A 24,247-nucleotide genomic window follows, 5' to 3' on the forward strand; every position below is an offset into this window, starting at 1 on the left:
CCAGTGATATACGACACAAATGGGTTGTCCTCATGCATTCACTTTGGAAACGCATTTTTAAAAAATATATGTTATGTCCTGTTAATGGGGCACGTCATCATCGCGTACATTTGGGAAAAACTCCCTAACGAGACCAAAGGCTGGGTTCAGACAAGGCCGGACACGAGCATATGCATGTACAGTTTACAAGAAGCGACAAACACAACTAACAAAGATGGCCGACCTGCAGAAAAATTGCAATTATTGTAAATAATTAATGTAATTATTAGAACTGATTTGCTCAAATTAGCATCGTTCTAAAGTCTTGAAATTAACAGACGTGCGGTATATGTACGTAAACAGTACAAATATATATATTCTGATGATAAAAATACTATATTTTGGCAGCATTTTCCGCACGTCGGTAAAGGTCGGGGTAGGTCGGGAATTAGTATGACCCCGGCCCAGAGCAACTGTTGAAATGGTCCCTTAAGTATAAAATTATCATTTTGACCATTATCGTAACCATATTTTCCATCATCGCGATAGCAGAAGGTTATCAGGTAAAGTCCTTTCGATTCAACTGTGAAGAAAAGTTGATTTCAAACTTATAGACAAAGTTACAGCGCGTAGCGTGCTGTTGCTGTTAGTTTTCACCATCGACTGTCAAACATGTCAAATACACTACGGGTCGGGAGTGTACACGCAATGACACATGCAATGCATGCTGCTTGTACAATCATGGACATGCATGTCTTGTATGATGTGTACAGTGTGGAAATGTATGTAGTGTAAGTAATACACAATACATCACAACTTCATCATGTTCATCAACTCAACTTACAGTATAGTAAGTGTATCATTCATAGTATCAATTCCAATACCACTGCACTTGTAAGTTACTTTTTACTAGGAGAAACTAATGTACTAATCATGTATTGTATGTACCTGACATGTTGTTTTCGATATGATTGATACTTCTTGATAGCTTATTCTCTGAAATCTCTCATCTCTTTCCCTCTAATGTGCTGGACCGTCCTGGCTTTGTGTTTTTCTGGAGTATTTCAAGGGTGGGTGGAGCACGTATATACGACCATATGGCATGCGGTTTTAAGCTTCCCTCGGCTCGGGAGAGAAGCTTCAAAAGGAGGAAAGACTATAAGTATTAGGACTTGGAATCTTTGAAGGGCTGTGGGAGAGAGGGGTAAAGGAATTTTGGTGAATGGCCGTATTTGATTGAGGAAGAGAGGATGGTTGGATGAATCTCACTCTGCATCATTCTCTTTGGTTGACCAAAGTGTGATCAACGGCAATGTCATTATGTTCTTGATTTGGAACATTGCTGAGAGTTAGAGGCCGCTGTTTCATCTCTTCCTGCCAATTCTGCCTCTATCATTTTCGGTCATGGGGTACCATAGTCTTTCGAATCCTGGCCGAAACTGTCAGGTTGAATGCCTAGTTTTGGCCTGTCGAAATAGTTACATGAAATCATATCAAGCTTTCTGTAATCAGCTACATTAGTTCTGTTCTTGGATGAACCATTTGCAGCAGCTTGCCTTTTATTAAAGCATACTCATTCATGTAGTCATGCATTGATTGGATACATGAATGACAATGATGAATAATGGGGGAATTATTCATACAATTCATATGAATGTGACCGACGAAGAAACGTCTTGTGTTTAGCCACGTGTTGTTTATGTTCCCATCTGTTGCAGAATGGTGAGCCTGAGGGATGAAAAAGGCAAAACATTTCAGACTCTCACTCTGCTAACCCTGAAATCTTTCTTGTGTTGTTTCAGACGATGTTCTAATTCCATTCTCCAAACAATCTAGACCACACTGCCAAAGAAGGATGTCGTTCAGCTCACTTTTTAAGAAGGCCTCGACATTCCTGGGCTTATCCAGTCCGGAGTCTGGCAAGTCACCACCGCTTGATGGAGAGATTATCTATTGTAAGAACAATGTGTGTGTTCATCCACCGGTCCCTCTAAGGAAAGAGTCACAGCATCACCCGGGCTACATGACCATCAGAACACAGAATGACGAGGTAAGATAAGCCTTGCAAGAACTGCAAAGAAACCTTCTGTTGAAATTTGTTCCAGATACCCCATATTTCAGGCTAGATTTTACTCGACTGCGTATTGAAATGCAGTAAGTGCATGACACTTGACGAAGAATCTCCTGATTGGATAATCTATACAGGCAATGAAGGTACATGTAATGTGTAGTTTATCATCCCACAATGTGGTTTTTTCTCTTGTCCTTCTGTGGATCCAGTAAAACAGTCAGACAACATACATGTAATGTATTAACTGAACTAGTGATCTAAATTGCTGCCAACTCTAAACCAACAACCCAGACATTAACTATATGCCATGGTGTTCACTTGTCTGTCGAATCATATTGCATTTAGACCATCCTCCCTGTTATTTTGCCTCCAGTTATGTCATTACTGGCATGTGGATTCTGTTGAGTAAACACAGTTGGCTAAAAATGTCAGTAAATGGAAAAACTGCTGTCCTCATAGTCGTAACAGTAGTGAGCTGAATAATAGCAGCTGTTGTAAATAGAGGTGTATTGATAAGATAATTATGTAAGTTCACTATGAATGAAACATGTGTACTTGTGTCAGACAGGCCAGGCTTTCCTGTGTAGCCATGCACACATTGGGGGGGGGACGAAGTTAACAAATCAGATGTAGAAAAAGTGTAATCTTTCAAGACAGCAGTGCCATTTTTATTCCTTGGTTGTATCTGCTTGTTGCGTGTTCGTCACTCTCCATTGTCCATGTATACATGTCCCTACTCTAGCCACTGTACTTGCCTCATCATATTGATCAGCCAATACCTCTGTTGACAGTAGAGGAAGTAAGCATGTAATTATCCTAATGGACTGGTGGATGGTAACCCACACATGGGATTACACACACAATGGGGATAAGTCTCGGATTGATGTGGGAATGATACAGAAATTATTTTACACGATCTATTTATACGATACATGGAACTAACTACCTGGCTTGTCAACCCCGGCAGCACTGCTTTGTTTCAATCAATAAAACTCGGAAGTTGTTAGTGAATATTTGAATCAATCACTGAAGTGCTGCTGGGGTTTGAAGTATGTGTAAGTTGTGTTACAAATGTTATGAATGACTTCCAAAATATTCTAGGTGTGTTTGTGGGAGCATCATACAAATCATAGCTTGGCAGGAAGATACACTGCATGTATACTTCATGTCATGATACGCGAAAGGTTATAAAGACAGAGTATCTACATGTATAGGAGATGCATACTACCAGGCCAGCACCGATCTCTTACTCCAATTTCCTGAGTAGATGGTGCTTCTGAATCTGATATGCATCTCAAAGTATACAGCAGAAGTCCTCAGATGTTTGTATTTCATCCTAAAAGGTGAATAATACATAGTGCCGGCTCAGTAACGACAATGTGTGGTGGGGAGTGTGGCCTGTGGCTCTGCCCCATGCCACTCCTCGCAGAGGGAGAAGAATGGTTTTGGAGGTGCAGTGAAAAACATAAAAGCAGCCACCTTAACCACTTCAACAGCAAAATTGAGTGGAAGTTATCATAGTTGAAAGGATCAGGTGCATTTCACCCTTTATAAGTTATGATTATTTGTTCTACTTATATTCAAGGTACTTGGCTCCACTCTGATACTCAACTGGATTCCCAATAATACTTTAAAGAAGAACCCTAACATCAGCCTCGAGAACAGCCCCAGTGGATCATTGGCAAGTTCTCGCACGGTCAGTCCTCGACGGAGTCCGCGGCAAACTCCACGGGAGGAGTTCACCCACGAGGAGATCTCTTGTTCTGTGGATGTTACGCCCGATGATTCAGCCGGGGAACAAGACGATGAGGTACTCAAACACACACTCAAGTACAAGGATTGTATCAGTGCAACATCTAGTGAGAATTCTCTTGAGACGGAGCCAAGTCCTGATAGTTTGAGTGGTAATGATGAGGTGATGAGGAAAGTCAGTAGTAGTTTGAAGTCGCAGAGTGATTCTGGTATTGGTCAGGATGAGATAAGTCTGCATCTGGAGGGGAAACTAAACACTGGGGGTGATGTGAAGGATCAAGGGGTGCCAGAATCGGAAGATTCTGTGCGGGATACGAGTCTGTCTTCAGATAGTGAGATTGCGCCTACTGATGCCATGTTGAGTCACTTAGTCAAGAAAAATAAGCAGATTGAAGCTGTGAAGGAGAAGGAGCGGACGAGTTCCAGTCGGTCTGTAACCAGCATCGAAATGGAGGGTGATAACCTTGTGATTGTGACCGAAGAAATGGACGATGATGCATTTGTTGATGACGGGTCAAAACACAGTGATCCTAAGAGTGACCCACCGTCAGAACAGGCTAGTATGAGCTCAGAGTCTTCACACACGAGCCCTTGTGGGACTGTGGAACACTATCAGCACAAGCTGAAGGAGTTGCAGAATGGCATGACTCATCTTGGCACTGGCGATACCGAGACGAAGACCAGTAGCACCTCAGATAGTGACACTTATACTTCCAACTCTGCCTCACTGCCACAATCATTGCCTAACAAAAACGGAGGCAACCGATCAAATCTTACGTTAAACCTCGACAATTCCACTGAAAAACTTTCTAGTCTTACCCCTGATATCCAAGTGACAAACATTCCTGATTCTCCAACAGATTCCACTGGCTCTACGTCAGGACCAGATTCTGATCCACCGTCGCCTTTCACGCCCGAAGGCTCCGATTCTCCTAAATCATTCTCATTTAGCACAGAGATTGAATCACCTGGACTTACGTATAATAATCAGTTCCCGGAGAATTCAGTGAGTTATCTCGGCAACAGGAGCCCGCTGGATGCGAAGCAGAGCCCAAGGGAACAGATATGTGGTGTATTTACTGTGGATCTAGGTGAGTCCTTCATTGTCATTGGGAACTGGCAGTCTGTTGCCCAAGTCACAATGACACATTATCATTGCAGATCTTGATGTGATAAGAAAACCTTTTTAAGAAGAGCATTCCTTTGCTGCTTTCAGGACTTGGCTGATTACACTAACAGTACTCTTTATATGATTGCATCGTTGGCAAAAGTTATTAGTCCTCTTTGGTTGGATTTCCTTTTCAAATGTTGAGGTTTTTTCTTGATGGGACATAATACAAAGTTCTGTAACATGCTATGAGACATACATGTTCACTTACTTGATTCAACGTTTCAGGCCAGATGCGTTCGCTACGATTGTTCTACAGCGATGAAAAGTTCTCATGCGGCCAAATGGTGATTGCTAGTCGGGAAAGCCAGTACAAAATCTTACACTTTCACCACGGAGGACTCGATAAGTTGGCCTCGATTTTCCAAGATTGGAAGTTCTTTGCTCAGCCACAGCGAAAGGTTTGTAAAAAGAACAGAAAAAAAGGCCAAGGATTATAGTTTTTTTTGGATAGAGAAACAGATATCTGTTTCAAGCAATGGGATAGTTCTTTTCTGCGTTCTCTTACTCAGAAAGTCACTCCATCTCGTTGAAAGAAATGGTGTTAATTAAAAGTTATCTGTTTTTGTTCTTTTGAGATTTTTTTAAACTTGCGATAACATTTTGTTTTTTCAGAAGAACACCAATCACTTGTGCAAGCAGTTCTCTGTGATCCGACCGTGGATTCAGAAGGACCAGTACCACCCAGAGGAGGGAATGTACGAGTTGGTCTCCGATCAAATATGGCGGCAACACATGAACGAGCTGGGCGAGATCGATGAAGATTTATCGCTTAGAAAGGTAGAAATTAGGTTGAAATATCCTTGTGTGCTTGGCCGGAGATGCTCATGCAGTTTTCTGGACTGTTCGCTCTTATAGACAGATATCATTTGTAAACATGTACTTCCATTGCCCTGGAGAAGTATGAACGTTCTTTCTAATGTTATCAAAAAATGTTTTCATTTGTGAGTTGAAACAAGCTGTATTCACATGCAAGTCTAGACATGCAGAGACATGTCTGAAGTACTTCTGTATGGAGGTAAGGAACGTGTCCCACAGACCTGGAGCTTTTCCTATTAGAAAAAGGGTCTGTCTTATATTCGTAGCATCTTCTTGATTCTGTTTTCAGGCAATCTTCTTTGGGGGCTTGGACCCTGTGATGCGAGCTGAGGTTTGGCCATTCCTTCTCAAATACTACCCCTTCGACTCAACGCATGAGGCCCGGGAAGCGATCCGGAATGACAAGTACATCCAGTACCAGAACATTAGGAAGGAACGGGAGGCTCTCGAGGGTGAAGAGAAGGAACAGTTTTGGAAGTCAATTCAGTGCATTGTTGAGAAAGATGTTGTGAGGACAGACAGAAGCCATCCATACTTCAAGGGGGAGGGCAACCCAAACATAGAGATTCTCAAGTAAGTTGTGGCTGTGGTCTGAGTTTCCACTTTTTTCAATAATTTGATGATGATGATGATATAATGTCTATTAGAGTGTACTGTCTGCAAATCTATCAATGGGATCTTGACTCCTTGGTGGGAGCTCAATATCAGATGGAGTAGCCTAAAGTGATGACAGGGACAAAATAACCTGAACTCTTTGTCCATTTCAGAAACATTCTCCTCAACTTTGCATATGCCAACCCCCATCTGGGCTATACACAGGGCATGTCTGACCTTCTTGCTCCCGTCTTGTATGAGATCCGCCACGAAGCAGACGCTTACTGGTGCTTCACCGGCCTCATGCAGAAGACGATATTTGTGACGTCGCCGAAGGACAGTGATATGGATAAACAGCTGGTATGTGGAACGTTGGGTTGGAACACTGGGTCATAGTGCAAAGTTTCACGAAAGTTGGCCCAACTGAAATTAGTAGAGATCTGTGTTTTCAGATCTGATGACAAAGTGGCATTCTAACAGATTCGAACATATCCAGGATTGAGGCTGTGTTTGCACTGCATTCATGGGCCCTGGAGCTAAGCAAGACCGGAACTTCTCTCATAGTATTCTCAGGACAAAGACCATCTTGCCAGCAAAGCCCTTACTGGGAGTCCTCTCTGATACAACGCACGTTTCTTGGCACAAGGGGGATATCTGCTTGGCAAATTCAAAGTTGGAAATACACCTCTGTTGGTAACCCTTGTATTGTAGACGAGTTGAGCAAAGCACCGAAATGTAGTTTTGCTGTAATTTCAGGGCTACCTACGAGAACTGATGCGCTTGATGGTGCCAAAGTTCTATGCACATCTAGTCAAACTTGGTGATGCCATGGATCTGCTTTTCTCGCACAGGTACCGATTCATATTTCTCAACTAGTGTTATTGCACCAGTACAGATTCCATGAGAGAAACTTTAGTGGGCTCAAAAATCTATGCTCAATGCTTCTGTAAATATTCAGAGAATAAAATCGGTACTTGAGTTGGATTCATTTGTCTGTGCAATGAATATCACGATAGTCTGCAACAACATGGCATCAAATTTTACAAAGTGGAACCAATTTTTCCTTTGAATTCACAAAGAAAATGTAGAAATCTCAATCTCACTCTGTTAATATTTTTCAATTACCAGATGGATCTTACTGTGTTTCAAGAGAGAATTTCCCGAAGATGACGCGCTAAAGATGTGGGAAGCTTGCTGGGCCCATTACCAGACGGATTATTTCCACCTGTTCATCTGCGTGGCTATCCTTGCTGTCTACGGTGATGATGTGGTTCAACAGGACTTGGCTTCGGATGAGATGCTTCTCCACTTCAGCAGTCTCTCCATGCATATGTCGGGTGATGCTGTACTCAGAAAGGTCAGTACATATCATGTGGGCCTATCAATATGTCATTAGCGGATTCACTCAAATTGCAGACAGGTTGAGCCAAGGGCCTCTCCCAGTGAGTCTCAGTTCAGGGTAGAGGAACCCCAAAATAAAATCCAAATCAAGACCATACCAGGGAAGATGAAGAAGGTTGTCTAAACTTACCAGAGATGTGACCATTCCCTCCAAATTCTCTTGACCTTATCCATGTTTATTTTCTCCAGGCACGAGGTCTCCTCCACAAGTTCCGTTCCCGGCGCAGCATCCCATGCTCTCTCCACGGACTGTGTCTGTTATGTGGTCCAGGAATGTGGGACAGTGGCCATGTGCCCGCTGTGGAATGCACCGGACACCCCGATGATGAGATCTGTACGTACAATGGTCAAACTCCGACACCAACACCAAGTTAGCAATTGGAGAAGTTTTTATTAGAGTGCAATATTGGGTCGAATGTAATATATGTGAATGGGAAATGTTTCGGCACTGATCACAAGAAGTAGGAAGTGCTATTGCTTGTGATTAGGGGCCAGTTGCAATCATGGATGGTTAAAAGTATCACTTGGTACCAGTGATTGAATCGCTGGTTGTGCCAGAATATTTTTGCGCATTCTTCTCGAAAACACTTAGCTGGCACTTTTGTCTGCATATAATTGTTTAGGTTGGATGAAGTGTGTAAATGTGTGGTGGACTTGAGACTCTTTATTGCTAGAAGTGCCTTAATGAGATAGAGTGGTGATTCTGCAAAAGCTTGAAAGATCTACGGAATGGCTTAGCGTTTATTTTCTAACCTAACTGTTCATTTAATGTCTATAGGTGTTATGTAACTGTTACATTAGTGGTGCATAAGAAGCCTTGTTCACATGTACATTGTATTGTGTATGTATTGAGTCTACTAACAGCCCTGAGGGTCACTAACTAGTAATAATCTCGTAATACAGTTTTCAAAGTCTGTCTCTGGTTGTGGCTGTTAACGTAAGTGTTTAATGCTTGAGTGACCACACCATCCATGTGAAGTCACAAAAAGAACAAATATCAGAATTTGTCCCTTGCCCTTGGTCACACATATTTTGGGAACTTGTGACTTATTTAAGTTTGTGTAAAGCCTAACAAATCTTTCAACTTTTGGATCTGATCTTACTAAACAGGGCTTCCTGCAGCTCACATTGAGATTGGCGTACTTGAGATTAACGTTTTTTTTAAGTGATGAATGAATAATCTGGTTTATGCTTGAAGTGTTAGGAATATGATATTCTCCTATCAAATGGGTGCTAAGTGTTTGACAGTAATATTAACCCTTGATGCTGGGCTATGATGTTTGCTGCACAGCATGCTGCCATTCAGTGAAAGTTGCAGCGTGTGTAGTGGACATAATCGTGCAACTTGCGATAGTTCTGAATAGTCTCTATTAGTTATAATTGCATTTGAAACTCTTCATGTTATCTTGAGTCATCAGCATAACTGTGCGTCCAAGAAAGTGACAATCTATCATCGGAATCGAGCAATAACTTAAACTGTCTTTTGACCAAGACTGCATGTAGTGAAGCTTTGAAATCAAAAGGAGGACCATAGGCAAGAGGTGGAGGTCCAGTTGGGGGACTTAGACGCACAGTTAGGGAGGTGGGTCTGGTTTGTTATTCCAAAGTGTGAATTGTGCTGATAATAATAATAATAATAATTGAGTTCTTATATAGCGCATTTCCAGGTTCCCTGCTCAATGCGCTTTTGGGACTACATTATTATCATCCCGGTCTCCACAGAAATCAATCTGGGGTTTCAATGAGCAGCTACTGAGCGCTCGATTGAACTCGACCAGTAGGAAGTTTCTAAGTGGCGACTCAGCCGGGAATCGAACCCACGACCTTCCGGTTATGAGACCGGCTCTCTGCCATTGCGCCACCGCGCTTCCACTTGAAACTTGATACACTTGAAAATAGTACAAACCTGTCAGTAACTTCATGAAATTTTCTCTCTTTTTCTCTCTCTCTCTCTCTCTCATGGCTCCTACCTAGAGTCTCTCGATAAAACCCAGAGTTGCTAATTTTACACTCTGAACAGAATGTGATTAGGAGCAAAATATGTCATCATTGTTATAATCTACCTGTAAATGTTCCTGTGTATTATTGTAATAAATAGCTTACAATATGCACATTGTGAACCATTTAAGTGACGTAGTGCAATTTTTGTGGTGCTTGTGAGTTCAGTATTGTTTTGGTTGAAATTTCTAATTTACATATTGTTTTGCATGTCCTAGTGGTTTGTGTGCATTTGCTAATATTCGCTCCATGTGATTGGGCCGAAAACAGTGATTCCCAATGGAAAATCCATTCATATGTTTGTTATGCGTATCCTAGAATATCGCCTTGCTAGTCTTTTTCATATCATGTAACTGACTAATTAGAGGAAGTAACGTGCTTGATCTTCCAGTTTATCTCATAGTAAAAGCAGTGATTAGTTGTGGCCATGCATGCAAAATGGTCTACACTCCATATTACATTTCACATGTTCATGCAGGTGTTGATGTAGCTGTACTATGCCTGTCTTTATAACCATGGTGGTGATTCAAATAATATACTGGTTACGGGCCACAATAGACATGCCTGAATCATTTGTGGCTAAAAGGAGGGTCTCGGACCCTTTTCAAACTCTTCTGACTAAAGATTACGGCATATCTAATGTGACCCATAACGTGTTTATTAATTTTAATCCTCATCGTTATATTGGTTGTTGTTTTGTTTATGTTTGAAAGATTTTTCTCTTTATTCCATATCATATGTTTCTTCTATCTATAAACGTGTAAATACTAGTCATTAGATAGGCTGCATTGAAGCAACTTGTAGAACAGAACACTCAGTTGGTAGTCTACGCTCACCTGTGAGCTAGCAATAGACATGTAGACTCCTTGCATTCATGTCCCAGGTTGGCATGGCTTTAAACATCAAATAGCTCATCGTCCATCTCTGGCCATGCAGCAAACAGATCAGAAATAAGACGCGAGTGGAGATGCAGAACTTGTACGAATTGCTTGAGTTTAGCCTGTGCAGTTTTATTCAAAACTCAACGTAAATGCCATTTTATCAAACAAAGTATCCACAATATACATCTATATTTGAACTCTTGCTGTGGCTGTGCATAGATCGAGTACCATATGTGATACTTCCTTTCAAATGTGTGTCTAGTAATTTGTGCAGCGAGATGTCTCTGCTCGGTATAGAAATTCTGTTATTTTCCTTGTCTAAAGTCAGTGCTTTGCTCTTTATCTATACGTGTCAAATTATACTGTGAAGATTTTCGGGTTTTTTTGTTACAGTACGACAAACTGAAAAAAATTTGAAATCTCATTGCTTGCCTACATGTATAATACATATCAGTAAATTATTGCCAAAAATACCTGGACATTTTAAACCCCTCACATTCATGTAGACGAAACCTGTCTGATACTTCATGGTCGATGTTCCTCAATCTGACCGGAGAGATGCCCCCTCCAACTGCCTGTTTCCGCAGACGCTTTTACACACTTTTGGACGTCTGGCAGGCTCAGAGAACGATAGCTAGAAGCCATGTCACCGATCCAGTGTATATGAGTCTGTGATCTTTCCAAAGGACTACATGAAGTGTGACCTCACAAAAACTGACTGCAAATTATAGCTAGGAAACCCACATATTTTACACAATAATGGTGCATATTTATCACTGGTTGATAAATTTACCCTGTCCCAGTCATAGTTCATATGTATTGTGTTGTTTCAGTGTAGCTAATTTTACTAACTGAAGCCGGAGTATGCCGATATTTGTTGTATGTAAAAATAATTTGAACAGATTATGAATGTTGATAAATAGCCGTCATGGTGATGTCAATAAAGACTATGAGAAGTAAACACAACATGTTCGTTTTGTTTGTAATATCACTCGGATGGCCGTATCATTCGCATATAGTCAATCAGAATGGGACATTAGAAGGTAGCGCCATCTGAATTCTTGGGATGCAAGCAGTCACCTAGATTTCCATGAGATATCGTTCAAGACATCATGTTAGAAGGCCACAGAAGGAACCTATGGAGCTGATAAGAGCGCAACCTCCCCCTGTGGGCATCTTTGTCACCAGGTCACCCATCTTGACCCGCAATGTTTCGAGAGCGCCAAATCACTCACGCCTCGATAGTGGTGACGCAGACACATGAGAGTCGGGATGCAGGTCACCCTCCCCATGGAGAATGGTTATGGCCCCATGTAGATGTCAGGATGCAGGTCACCCTCCCCATGGAGAATGGTTATGGCCCCATGTAGATGTCAGGATGCAGGTCACCCTCCCCATGGAGAATGGTTATGGTCCCATGTAGATGTCAGGATGCAGGTCACCCTCCCCATGGAGAATGGTTATGGTCCCATGTAGATGTCAGAATGCTGGCCACCCTCCCCATGGAGAATGGTTATGGTCCCATGTAGATGTCAGAATGCTGGCCACCCTCCCCATGGAGAATGGTTATGGTCCCATGTAGATGTCAGGATGCAGGTCACCCTCCCCATGGAGAATGGTTATGGTCCCATGTAGATGTCAGGATGCAGGTCACCCTCCCCATGGAGAATGGTTATGGTCCCATGTAGATGTCAGGATGCAGGTCACCCTCCCCATGGAGAATGGTTATGGTCCCATGTAGATGTCAGGATGCAGGTCACCCTCCCCATGGAGAATGGTTATGGTCCAATGTAGATGTCAGTACAATTGGATATTTGTAATAAGGATACTCTATTTTCAAGGACAGCATTTCTCAGTCCATAGAATGCCCTCATTAGAGAGGTTCTGTTGAATGTTATTATGACAATAGAACATTGTATCAACAGATTCTATACACATACATGTACCAGGTTCAAGGAATCTTGGTTTCGTACCTTCATTTCAATGAGAATTACAATCTAAGGACATGTTTAAGGCGTCTAGGCCAAGGTAACAATGTGCCAATGAAGGACAAACCAGCCCTTCGATATGGTTTTAGTTCACAAGAAAATGCTGCCTGCTAGATTCTGAATAGGGGAAAATTCACTCTTTTTGAATTGGGGAGAGATTTCGTTGCAGACACGCTCCTCTGAAACAAGCCAGGCAGATTGGACACTTGATCATGTTTAGCCCCTCCAGTTTTGCTGTAAGGTGCACACTAGACCTTGTCAAGAAATAGTAAGCAAGAAACAAAGAATAAGAAACAAAGTTTTTAAAATAATCATTCAGTTTTTTCTTTTAAATATTTCCTTTGCCTCCATACATAATACAACCTATATACCATTACTGCATTGTCAGGGACTGACTAGAATACAAAATGTACATGCATCGTATAATGTAACTTTACACAAATTAATAGAGAAGAAATAAGACATATTTGACTGTAAACATAATTTTCATCAGAAATGACTGGGTCTATGAAAAAAACTTGAAAACTACATGTGCTGTAAACAGTGAAATTTTTGCATCATTTTTTTTGCGATTTTCGCCAATGCACCAACAAACACACACATAAAAAGTGCAAAAATGTCAAGTCTAAGGCATTCCATGTAACTACTGAATTTCATCAGCACACATGAAATTTGGTCAAATGAAAATGAGCAAATTTTAGCTTCGCAAAAACTACCCTGTTTACAGTATCTGAAATATGATATCACAATGTGCAATTCGATGATTATAAAATATTAAAATTCACTCACGAAGTTTGACAAATTCCATAAAGTGTACAAATTATATACAGAGTTTGACAAATTGTGGAACACTGTGCAATGTCTTCTTTGTGACCAATCTAGATAAGAAGCAGAAAACTACCATAATAAGAATGACACGTGCGGCTTTGGGACCATCAGCAGTGAATAGTATTGGTAAAACAAAGAAAAGCTAATTCAGCTGACAATAACCTGCGTGCAACTGACCGCCCTATAAATTGGCAGAACTGGAAAAAATTTCCCATGCTCACGGAACTTAACTAAAATTTTCACCAAATCGACCCAGTTTATCTCACTCCACACTGTTCCTCATAAATTGTGAATTATCTGCTGTACTGTGACAACAACACCTGTTATTCCCCCAACAACACCAAAGATGATAATGATGACGTTCTTGGCGATGATGACCGGATGGAGCTCTCGGCCTTTGATCTTGATGTGGAAGAGACAGGGAAGCACGTACGCCAAGGCTGTGCTCCCACACGATCCTGAAAATAGAAAGGTTTAATATGTATAAATGACTTTGCATGACGTAATGGCAGACGATGTCAGAAAGCATAACAGTCATGTCACTTGAGACTCCCAGTGGAATCCACCATTCCTCCACATGTCACTTCTCATCTCTCTTTGGTGCAAGTCACTCAACCAGAAGACATAACAAATGTCGATGTTATTCATCAATGTATGAAAAGACTCTATGCATCAAACTGGCAAAGCCTTTCATCACAACTGACAAATATAGAATAGATGGAGCTACCTTAACGACAAACTCCTTACCTACAAAAGCACTAATGTATGCAAAGTTATTCCTGAGGAGAACACTCAAGCCTCCAATGACCAGCACCACTATTGTACGTAAGATGTTCCTTTTCCAAGTCGGGACCTATTCAGAGAGAAAACAAACATGAAGAAACCAATTACAGTCACAATAATAGAAAGGGAAAATATCTCATAATTTCTATCAAGTATCATAACATACTTGCTTATATTCATATGTTGGTTGTGAAAGGGCTAGTGTCCAAATATTTATGCTTGTTCAATGAATATTTGAGGTGTATACAAGAAACGTTGAAGCATCTTAAAAGAATTTACCTCTTTTTGTCGTTGCACGACGATTAAAGCTGTTGCTTCTGTACTGCCATCATTGTCAAACTCAACTTCATCTTCTTCATCTTTATCCTGGACTAGACCTGAAAGTTGACTCGTATCATGGGCACTGCCTAAAAGAGGGATAGCTACTTGTTAGTAGGAAAAGAAGGTTAGTGTTAGGAGAAAGACATGCATTCGCTACAGGAGAGGCAAGGCAGAACTAAGACAATAGCAAATCAAAACAATATTCTTATCATGCTGGCTTACCAACGTCTCCGTGTTAAACCATCTCAATCAACTGGATGAACAAGGAGGAAGTTGTATTCAAGCAACCCGCCACACAAATGGTGGCATTTTCCATACAGAAGAAAGAGAGAGTAAACCTAGCAACAACATTATTTGGACCAGAAGTTTCTACACTGCAAAGTTATTTTAGGATGGGGTCTAGCTACATGTATGCTAAGTGTACATGTAGTTCTATAAAAGTTCTAAGTGCATCCGACTAGCTGGAGGAACCAACAGAATAGCCATGCATGTCTCTACAGGTACATGTCATGCAAACTATGAATGCTTGTTAAGATTTTAAGAAAGGGGTTATGATGAGACATGCAGTGAGACAGATAGGAACTATGCTGTAAAGGTCTTATCAGAGACTATAGAGGTGCCAGACCAATGTTTGCAGAATGACCAATTGGTACAACATGCACCAGCCAGAACTGCCTCCCCTTGTGTCCAGCAATGTGTAAAACCTTTGGTGAAAAAGTGCAAGTCAGAAACAGAAATTGTAATTCCTGAGTTTTCTGACAATTTTAGCATGATTACTAAACATTTTTTCCTTAAAATCAAAGTGTAAAATGGCCTTAACAAAGTGTAAACAGGCCTTTTGCCTGACAATGTGTAAAATTTCCCCCAAATGCATAAGGGTAGGCAGCCCTAAAAAGCTGTGGAGGTGTACAAGGCCTCATCATAAAAACTGGCTCAGGACTTGACCTAAATTCTTGATTCAATACCAGGCATGCATTTTCTCAATCCTGGTCACCAGATCACTGCTTCTATACTTACATCACAACATTTAGAATTTAATGACACAACATGACTACAAGATTAAAAAACTGTCATTATCAAGGCCGCCTGACCCACCAATTTCTCGATAGTTCAACAACACATTCAAATGATAACAAGCAGCGACAAAACTGCCAACGTCTAAAACAACCAATGCCAATTACATTTTGTGAGTGCTAATAATTGCTCTGACATGAATAAATAAATTAGAGTAATGTATATCGTAAGTGTATGACTTATCACAGCCAACAAAATGAATGTAATTTCGTACAAGTACATTCTCAGACAGCCTGAGTTTTCGCAATAAAAACTTGTTTTGAGTGGGCCCCAAGCTCCCTGGATGTGAACCCAAGGTTAGATTTTAGAAGGCACCTTGACCTAAAGCTTTAAACTCGAACGCTCCACCATTCTAACCACAGTAATATTCCTGCTTGCATGACTTGTGTCAACTTACCTAATCTGAATATATAATGCTCCGTTATTTGACAGACTGGGAACACCTGCAGGGGATAAGTACACGCAATGGCAAGGATGAGACACGTGTCCACACACAAAGACAAGACACTGAATGGAGGCAGATTATTCACGATGACTTGTTGGACGTGAGGGCCGTAGCGTAGATATCCGATGATACCGAATGAAGAGAGGACACAGGAGACGAGGAACAGAGCACCATGGAGGTAGAAAGGAAAGTTTTTGCGGTTTCCTTCCATGCTTGCTTCCACTGGAAGAATCTGAAAGACATGAGACAAAATGGACTTGAACTCTTTTAAGTCTTTTTGTTGAAAACATACAAAATATGTGGTCACGACAGGTTCTGAGCATTTTTAATTTGAAAAGGAATGAAACCCAGTACATACCAAACCAATTCCTTCGAATGCAACTGAGACCTGACCAAAGAAGACCGGAAATGTCTCCCACTTGAAGTACACTACCCCTGGGTCGATCTTTATATCTGAAATGAGTAGAATACACAAAATTGTAAACATAAAGTTGACCAGAAACAGCCCTTCCACTTATAAATTGCAAGTTCGTACGAAAGGCTTTTCATTGCACAGTGACATGACAAAAATGATATGACTTGAGATTTCATCGGTTGTGAAAACCTGTATTTTTTAAATAAAAAGCTTTCCAATGGAGCATGGCACTGGACTCAAAAGATTCCTCTACAGAAGTGAACTCTAAGAACACTTACCAATCAACATGTAAATGAGAATAGCAAAGTAACCACCAAAGATAGCTACATTGGCAATTAGACTGATGGGTCCCAGCTTGCGGATGTTACGGATATAGGCGAAGAGGATAAATGGCAAGAGAGGTGCAATGACCAACCACCTCAGGTCCGGTGCGGAGCTAACAAACACATGATCAGATGTGTTCGTTGCTGGAATCAGACTCTCGTTTGTCGGTAAGATGGTTGTCGTATTCATAAACGGAGTCGTGATGGGTGTAGCTGTGGTTTGATTGCCAGACGTTGAGGGGCCTATTGTTGTGTCAGAAGTATGATTCCCTGGCACTGTGGTCGTTATGGTTGTTGCATTTCCTGCTCCAAAAACCATGAAGTAAGGTGTAGCAGAAGGACCGAGATCCTCCTTATTCACAAATTCCACCATGTCATGATCTAAGTCATTTTTTCCTAAGAAACTTTCAATATTGTTATAGCCATGAATAGGATGACCTTCAGAATCAAAGGAGAAATGATCAGTCCTAGTATGGTTCACTGTAACATTCTGCCAAGGGTAAACCAGCTGAACTGTCACTTCCTTCAAAGGGAACATGGCAAGAAGAGTATTGCCAACGAAAATGAAATACGCTACACAAAATCCTGTTTGTGTTATCAACAGAAAGACATCCACTATCACAATGCCCCATTTTCCAAAACATAGCCCGCCTATGTCGGCATAGCGGAGATCTCTTTGTAGGTGTTGACGGTAGGTCCCATCATCCTCCTCTGAGTTCTCCCTCTCGTATTTTTCACATAGCTCCTCCACGAGATACTTCTTACATTTGACGATGAGCTGACAGCAGTGGTCAGTGACGGCAACGATGATCACCAGTGAAATGCATCCCAACTGAAACCAAAGGAAATGGTAAACATTTATTTTCATGAATCACAGCATATGTGACCCGCTCTACCAAAACTTGTCGCTTGTCGCATCTGAACTTGACAGGTTGATACGGACTTGTTGTTCATTTCCCTATTGTAGACCGTTTGTGAAATGTGACCAAATCAGTTTGTAATAGATTTCACAAAAGGTCTACAATAGGGAAATGAACAACAAGTCCGTATCAACCTGTCGAGTTCAGATGCGACAAGTGCCTAGTTTTGGTAGAGCGAGTCACATATTTGAATATAATTATATCCAATTTAAAAACCTCAGTTATGACTAACTTCATCATAGATAATAAAACATCCTTTATTGTATACATTTAAAAAGCAATTTCAAAAAGCTATAATGTCCCTGTTAAAGGGAACTAACACAGAATGAGAATTATCCACCATACTATGTAAATCCAAACAGATTGATAATCTTGCAACCTCTGGGGTGTCTATTAACAACAGAGCCTTTTACCAGGAACTGGTTTTGTTTCTCTATTCTACAATATTCGAAAATCAAAGGAAACTTGCACAAGAACGTCAGCAGAAGAATTTTACTTAGGTAGATATAGAAATATAGAAATATAGCCTTCATGATACTTCATGACCAAGTTGGGTCTTTGCCCGGTTAAGTGCATTTATCTACAGTGCGCATGCAGAATGGGATGTGGATCATATGCCAGTGGAGGTAGAAATTAGTTGTACAATGAAGGGTTTATTGGGAGTTGGGACCATCACAATGCAAGGTAACGTTGAAAGACAAGGAGAATATAGCCAAAGCTGCAAAACATTGTTACATGTAGATTAGGAGGTCATTATGAATTGATCAGGAAACATTACTGATAAAAGTGTCCCAGGTTTAATTGATTGTATTGTTCAGTTACGGCATGTCACTTGAGCTGCATATGTAGGTTAAAGGTTTGTGTCCTGAAGCTCGTTTGTTAGCAGGCCTCTATCTAAAAAGTACAATAAAGACCCAATTGATTAGGTTTCCCCAATTAAAATCTTCTGTGCGGTGAATCCAAATGATCAGATTAACAATTTGATTTGAATAAGAAAATCTCATATGTCTATATTCTCCCTTGTTCACAATTCTAAGCATGCAAATTATATTTCTCCTACCAGTAATCCACTCTGAAAGAACCCAAAAGGCAAACTCAAATAGCTTGAACCAATGAAAGCTTTCACTATGTTGTTTAAGTCTCCCAGCTTATGAAGGCAGCCCGTGCGTTGTCCTCTGACAGTGACAACCCTGTAAAATCATTCAAGAAACAAATTACATTTTGCCAATGTCATATGTTTGGATGGAAGAATTTAAATCTGCCTTTTTTTAGTCCCGAGAGTGATATTTCTCTTCAATAGGTGTACAGGTATTGCCACACCCCAAAGAAATTCAGGCAACTGTGCATGTGTAACCTCAAGGAGAAGAGTGGAGATGCAATCACTACTTAATATGAGATACCAAATAGTCTACGTCAATACAATCAAGGCGTACAATGTTGATATCAAGCTAGAAGTACATACATGTACATCAACATTTTTTGTAGCCTAATCTCACAAAAGGCAGACAATAGAATGTCTGGGATCACTAGTACTCAGAAGTGACACACTTCCATTCTTCTCCATATTAGCTACGTCAACCTGGTCTTGACTTGTCAATCAAGATTGCAATGAATGAGAGACTCAGAGACATTAAACTTCTCAAGACAGGCGTGTCATTGTCCATTCTGACTCAGCTAGATGTATTGCTGAGTTTCATGCTGTGATTGATTTGACCTTTTGTGTCTGTTTTGAGGAGAGCCTTCTCCACAAAACAGAAGCCACAACTTTGATATCAACAAGCCAAGACCATGCAGTGCTGCTGCCAAGTCAAAAACAGGTTTACCAGGAGTCCACTTTGAAAGAAACCGAAGGGTAACCCTAGATAGTTGGATCCAATAAAGGCCTTCACAATGTTGCTGAAGTCACCCATTCTGCGTCTAAAGCTGATATTTTGCTTGGTCGAAACATTCCTGAAAATTGTCAAAGAAAGTGGATTCTTTCATGCAAGCCATGCAGCCTCCCAAAAAGAGGTATTAAGATCAACACATTTATGTGGTATGCAGTTTTGAGTTCACTGTGAAAGTCCAATGACAATCACAGCTGTTGAGTGGCCCTACTACCTAAGTCATGTAAGTCAAGTGGCAGTCATCCTTAAACCTGGTTTTAAATCATTACAATGAGTAGTCATGAACTGGACCATATACCGGGAAACACATTTCCAGAAAATTTCATGACATTTGCCTTGGGTGTTAGATAAGAGATCTGCCCGCGACTCACACTCACAGCCCTCTATCTTGTAGTCTTGTTCTGCAAATTATTTAAACATTAATCAAGGTTTCACGAAAAAACTAGTCTTAGAACTCCTATCCTTCACCAAATTATCTACTATATCCCCCCTCTCCCCACCACCAACTACTCGCTATCATTGACATTGTGTGCTAGCCAACTGCTTCTTCGGTCAACTGCCATGATGGCATCATCCTAACTATATCCCCCCACCACCACCACCACCACCACCCGAGTCTTCTCGCTCACCAGCCCTATTAACGAAGAGCTCCCTATCAAGGCCTGAGCCTTCCCCATATTATCGTTCACCAATCCTGGTTTTAAATCATTACAATGAGTAGTCATGGACTAGACCATATACCGGGAAACACATTTCCAGAAAATTTCATGACATTTGCCTTGGGTGTTAGATAAGGGATCTGCACGTGACTTGCACTCACAGCCCTCTATCTTATCTAATCTTGTAGTCTTATTCTGCCAATTATTTAAACGTTAATCAAGGTTTCACGAAAAAACTAGTCTTAGAACTTCTATCCTTCACCAAATTATCTATTAAACCAACGTACATGTGTAGGCCTGTCTATATTTTCAACGAAATATAAAAAAATGAAAGCTGAGTTACATTTTTTGGGACATCCTGTGTGTGTCCCAAAACTAAGGAAGTGCCAAAAATTTTACCAACCTGCAATCAACTGAAACTGGTTCGGTCTCAGATGAATTCTGACATCTCTCATGATTCTCCATGATTCACCAAATTATCAATGCATCAATCAACGTAATTTTTTATCCTCATCTCTCGGGCCGTTCATTCGTATCAAAAATCTCTCAAATCGTTTAGGTCCATGGACTTGTCAATGCTTGTTGACATTCAGAGCGCATCACTGTTCCATGCAGAGGTTTCGAAATCGTCAGCCAATCTCCGTTAAAAAAGCTTACTGACGTGTTGGAGAATATTTGTGACCTTCACCTCTGAGCCGAAGGTTCATTTGTATTGAGAGCACTGATTGGTCAAATTTGAAATCGCTAAATATATCAACAAATCGTAGTCCAGCTCACATACTTTTTAGAGAGCGCCAGTTCCGAAATTTAAGATTTTGTCAAAACCTGAATATTTGTTTGTTTTTGAAGCAGTAAGTTGATAGCCAACATGAGTAAGGCACACTTATTTCTTTCGTGCGACCATAGGGCTGGTACAATGGACCAATTAGACAAGCCTACTTCATAATCATGATTTCAGCTGAGTTTCTTGCCACTGCTGCAAGCCTTTCGGGGGAGGTGGTTCATTCATGCAACCTGCTAACCAGGTCACGGTCCACGGAATACATACACTCCGACATAGCTTTTTGTTATCACCCGGCTCACAATCGGAACGAGTTTACAATCCCCGATCACACCCCAAAAAAAGGTCATCGGTTGACTAACCAAGCACCACTGTTCAATGGATTTATAGTTGAATGCGATCAGACTACGTCATTTCCGATCGGGGATTCTAAAGTTTAGCCTCACAATCAATCGACCAACTTATGTATATGCAAAGAATCATAATCTAATGTTGCGCAATATGATGGTATTGTCACGTTGTGTGAAGATTGTGCGTTATATCGCCCCTTTTTAAAGGACATTAACGTCATGAGGTAAATGGTGATACAACGTAGAAGTGGCGATACATTATCGCGCAACGTTAGTGTAAGATAATGGATGGTTGACAGTGACACTCCATGACAATTACATTTACATATTTTACTTGTTTTCATCAGGTTCAAGTTGACTTCTCATAATGACTTCAGAAACGGACGTGCTCAGTTATGCTGATGAACTTGAAAGTATTCTGTCAAATAGTGATGATGAAGAATTCCAAGTCCTGAATAAAATTAAAAGTAGTATCGAGGATTCAAAGAAATTGCAGATTCGTAAGGAGGCAGAGATCAACATGGCTATTGAAGGTAAAAGTGCACTGGTGTGCTTTGGTTAATTTTCAATTCAAGAGGAAGCAATGAACAAAGAGAAAAAGTGTCATTCCAGAGGTCCCAACAGAAGTACTCTTCAGTTACAATGAGCGGCGTATAACTTATACTTTTGTGTAATTGTTTGCAGCGCTACAGAAGGACATGGGTGAAGCCAGCAAGGTGAAGCGACAGATTGATGTGGTCCAGTGCAGCAAAAACGCTTCTCTTGAAAAGGTTCAGGAGTTGAGAGAACAATGTCAACGACTAGAAGAAAACAAGAGGGAACATGCCCGTATTGCAGATCAGAGCAATATCATAAGGCAGGCCAAGTAAGCATTGTATACTGAGTGAGGGACACTTGAGAAGGTGTATGCCTATGGTATGCCAATTAACTTTGCTGTCAAACACAAGTTCTTTGAAGTGTTTACAATGGATGCTTTCAGATGGATTATCCTGCAGCTTTAGGCAGATCTGACTGTTGACACTATTATATTTTTGTCTTTTTCAGACATCAGTCAAATTTGTATTCCTCTGTGTGCAAGATTCGATGGCAGTTCGACAGTCAGCCAGATGAAATCAAAGGCTGTATCCTTTTCAATTTAATCAATCTAACAACATTTTCATTTAAAGTTGAAGTACTCCACAAATGATTAATGTCTATTGCTGGGACCCTGGTGTAGAAATGACAACATGATGATTTTGAAGGGTTAGTGGTTGCGGATTTGTTATGATCAAATGATTCCATTCAGGTTTGATAAAGCACCACGTAAATAAGCAATTTTAATTGCAGGTCACAGCATTTGCGGGCCGCTTAAAACTCTTGGTTAGTTCAGGAAATCATTTAGTTCTTTCCTTAATTGTAATTCAGTTGTTTTAAACAGCTCAGGAGTGAAGCCATTCTGCCTGAATCAAAAAGAGAACTCCCAGTTTTTTATCACAAACTACTTGTGGGATCTTATGGAGCCGGATTGGGACTCAAATTGATTTTTGCACCAATTGCCTGGACATGGACTAGCCTGATGTGACATCTGCTGTGAACTATTTGAGAGACAGGTCTAAATAAAATCAGCTTTCCTCTCATATAAAAACTGTCATACATTTGTTCCAATTTAGATCTATTTGGCTCAGATAGTTGGGAGAAACCACGCAGTGCATACATGGCATATCGTGCACTGTCCCAAAAGAAAAACTCTGCCTAAGCCAAGCATGTTTTGTCTTGTTCAAACAACTGTGGATGGAGAGTCACAGATTCATGTATTTGTCGAAGGCACTGTTTAGTCTGTTAGCTAACTTATACTCCATTTTGTAAATATATAGAGCATGTAGTGTGTAATTGTGTATATTGTGGTAATTACATTAAACCAATCTGGTTGCTGTCATTTATCTAATAAAATGCTGTCCTAACCTGTTACCTTGGTCTTGTTGTTCCCTTCTGATTGTGACCATGTCCAAGAGACAAATACTCCATTCTTGCCCACATGAAGATGGGCTTAGCAGAGATGACAACTGCATTGCAGTACCTTTCTGGATGTGATTGCTGTCAATTCAGTCCATATAGCAATGGATTCAGTGGTGTCTCATAGCAGACAGACAATTGCTGCTGGGCTGCTCCTTCATAGATGTAACGGTCTTCACTGTAGTTCACAAACAGATGGGGTACTTATTTACAAGACTACTGCAGTGCAGCCAGCACTTTAGTGGATGTACATGTAACCGCCTCAATTCTGGTCCTATCATGTTCCGATACATGAAGACTGGGTCGGCATCTTGATAGCAGAGAACATTGCTGCAATGAACCACCAGTAACTGTGTCCATTCTGGTTGCGACATCTCTGGCATGAATCAGTCACAAAACTGCACTTGCCCAGATGCGACAACCCCTAAGCCAATAGATTACATGAATGTAGCTCATTCAGAGACAGCACCATGCACTCGTCTCAAGTTTCTTGGCTAAGCTGGCCTTCCCTGTAGACCCCATCTGGATGCGACAACAGTCTCCATTATATTCTGGTTGTGACCATCTTTGGCATGTACTGACGGATGCCTAAGTACAGCACTTGCCTGGAAGATAGCATAGCATTCACGGAGACTATATACAGAGGTGCTGAATCCGCCTGGATGTGACTATCCCCATCCTGACGCTCTATCTGTAGCCAATTCCTTGAAAGTCCAGCGTTACCGATCGTGTTTCATTTCACATCAGTTCCATCGAGCAGCCAGTCAGAACAATTGTGTCTAACGACCGACTTCTACTGTACAGAAAAAAACAACAGGA

The 24,247-nt window shown here is 40.9% G+C and overlaps 3 protein-coding genes across 10 annotated transcripts; 2 read left to right on the forward strand and 1 right to left on the reverse strand.

Moving 5' to 3' along the window:
* Window positions 1–242: 242 nt before the first annotated feature.
* Window positions 243–11,629, forward strand: LOC135483852 (TBC1 domain family member 16-like). 2 transcript variants are annotated; one of them, XM_064764906.1, is made up of 10 exons: window positions 243–542; window positions 1,782–2,029; window positions 3,636–4,893; window positions 5,199–5,371; window positions 5,586–5,750; window positions 6,079–6,362; window positions 6,557–6,743; window positions 7,140–7,234; window positions 7,512–7,740; window positions 7,974–11,629. In XM_064764906.1, the coding sequence occupies exons 2-10, from the start codon at window positions 1,835–1,837 to the stop codon at window positions 8,157–8,159; spliced, it is 2,772 nt and encodes a 923-aa protein (XP_064620976.1). In that variant the 5' UTR covers window positions 243–542; window positions 1,782–1,834; the 3' UTR covers window positions 8,160–11,629. The 2 variants fall into 2 exon arrangements, with proteins under 2 accessions (XP_064620976.1, XP_064620984.1); XM_064764914.1 differs by lacking the exon at window positions 243–542 and having other exon boundaries at window positions 1,434–2,029.
* Window positions 11,630–12,950: 1,321 nt separating this feature from the next.
* LOC135483870 (uncharacterized) lies at window positions 12,951–20,933 on the reverse strand. Of its 3 annotated transcripts, none has more exons than XM_064764941.1 (8): window positions 20,709–20,933; window positions 18,821–18,950; window positions 16,796–17,672; window positions 16,461–16,555; window positions 16,055–16,334; window positions 14,542–14,639; window positions 14,227–14,332; window positions 12,951–13,937 (listed from the first exon to the last, which is right to left on the reverse strand). In XM_064764941.1, the coding sequence occupies exons 1-8, from the start codon at window positions 20,768–20,770 to the stop codon at window positions 13,759–13,761; spliced, it is 1,827 nt and encodes a 608-aa protein (XP_064621011.1). In that variant the 5' UTR covers window positions 20,771–20,933; the 3' UTR covers window positions 12,951–13,758. The 3 variants fall into 3 exon arrangements, with proteins under 3 accessions (XP_064621011.1, XP_064620995.1, XP_064621004.1); XM_064764925.1 differs by having other exon boundaries at window positions 14,542–14,669; window positions 20,709–20,932; XM_064764934.1 differs by lacking the exon at window positions 18,821–18,950 and adding an exon at window positions 19,584–19,710 and having other exon boundaries at window positions 14,542–14,669; window positions 20,709–20,931.
* Window positions 18,957–23,372, forward strand: LOC135483890 (kinetochore protein Spc24-like). Of its 5 annotated transcripts, none has more exons than XM_064764985.1 (5): window positions 18,957–19,068; window positions 21,784–21,969; window positions 22,121–22,301; window positions 22,481–22,557; window positions 22,841–23,372. In XM_064764985.1, exons 2-5 carry the CDS (start codon window positions 21,804–21,806, stop codon window positions 22,954–22,956), a joined length of 540 nt encoding a protein of 179 aa, XP_064621055.1. In that variant the 5' UTR covers window positions 18,957–19,068; window positions 21,784–21,803; the 3' UTR covers window positions 22,957–23,372. The 5 variants fall into 5 exon arrangements, with proteins under 5 accessions (XP_064621055.1, XP_064621039.1, XP_064621047.1 ...); XM_064764969.1 differs by lacking the exon at window positions 18,957–19,068 and adding an exon at window positions 21,088–21,156; XM_064764977.1 differs by lacking the exon at window positions 18,957–19,068 and adding an exon at window positions 21,304–21,330.
* Window positions 23,373–24,247: the final 875 nt, after the last annotated feature.

This window comes from Lineus longissimus, chromosome 1, assembly GCF_910592395.1.
Source record: "Lineus longissimus chromosome 1, tnLinLong1.2, whole genome shotgun sequence".
NCBI lineage: Eukaryota > Metazoa > Nemertea > Pilidiophora > Heteronemertea > Lineidae > Lineus > Lineus longissimus.

Coding starts and splice junctions, on each gene's coding strand:
- LOC135483852 (XM_064764906.1), top strand. CDS start 1,835: ATGTCGTTCAGCTCACTTTTTAAGAAGGCCTCGACATTCCTGGGCTTA. Junction 7,235..7,511: donor GATCTGCTTTTCTCGCACAG/GTACCGATTCAT, acceptor TTCAATTACCAG/ATGGATCTTACTGTGTTTCA. Junction 7,741..7,973: donor GTGATGCTGTACTCAGAAAG/GTCAGTACATAT, acceptor TATTTTCTCCAG/GCACGAGGTCTCCTCCACAA.
- LOC135483870 (XM_064764925.1), bottom strand. CDS start 20,770: ATGGAGAATCATGAGAGATGTCAGAATTCATCTGAGACCGAACCAGTT. Junction 16,556..16,795: donor TCTCATTTACATGTTGATTG/GTAAGTGTTCTT, acceptor TACTCATTTCAG/ATATAAAGATCGACCCAGGG. Junction 14,333..14,541: donor TCGTGCAACGACAAAAAGAG/GTAAATTCTTTT, acceptor CTCTCTGAATAG/GTCCCGACTTGGAAAAGGAA.
- LOC135483890 (XM_064764985.1), top strand. CDS start 21,804: ATGACTTCAGAAACGGACGTGCTCAGTTATGCTGATGAACTTGAAAGT. Junction 21,970..22,120: donor GATCAACATGGCTATTGAAG/GTAAAAGTGCAC, acceptor AATTGTTTGCAG/CGCTACAGAAGGACATGGGT. Junction 22,558..22,840: donor GCCAGATGAAATCAAAGGCT/GTATCCTTTTCA, acceptor ATTGTAATTCAG/TTGTTTTAAACAGCTCAGGA.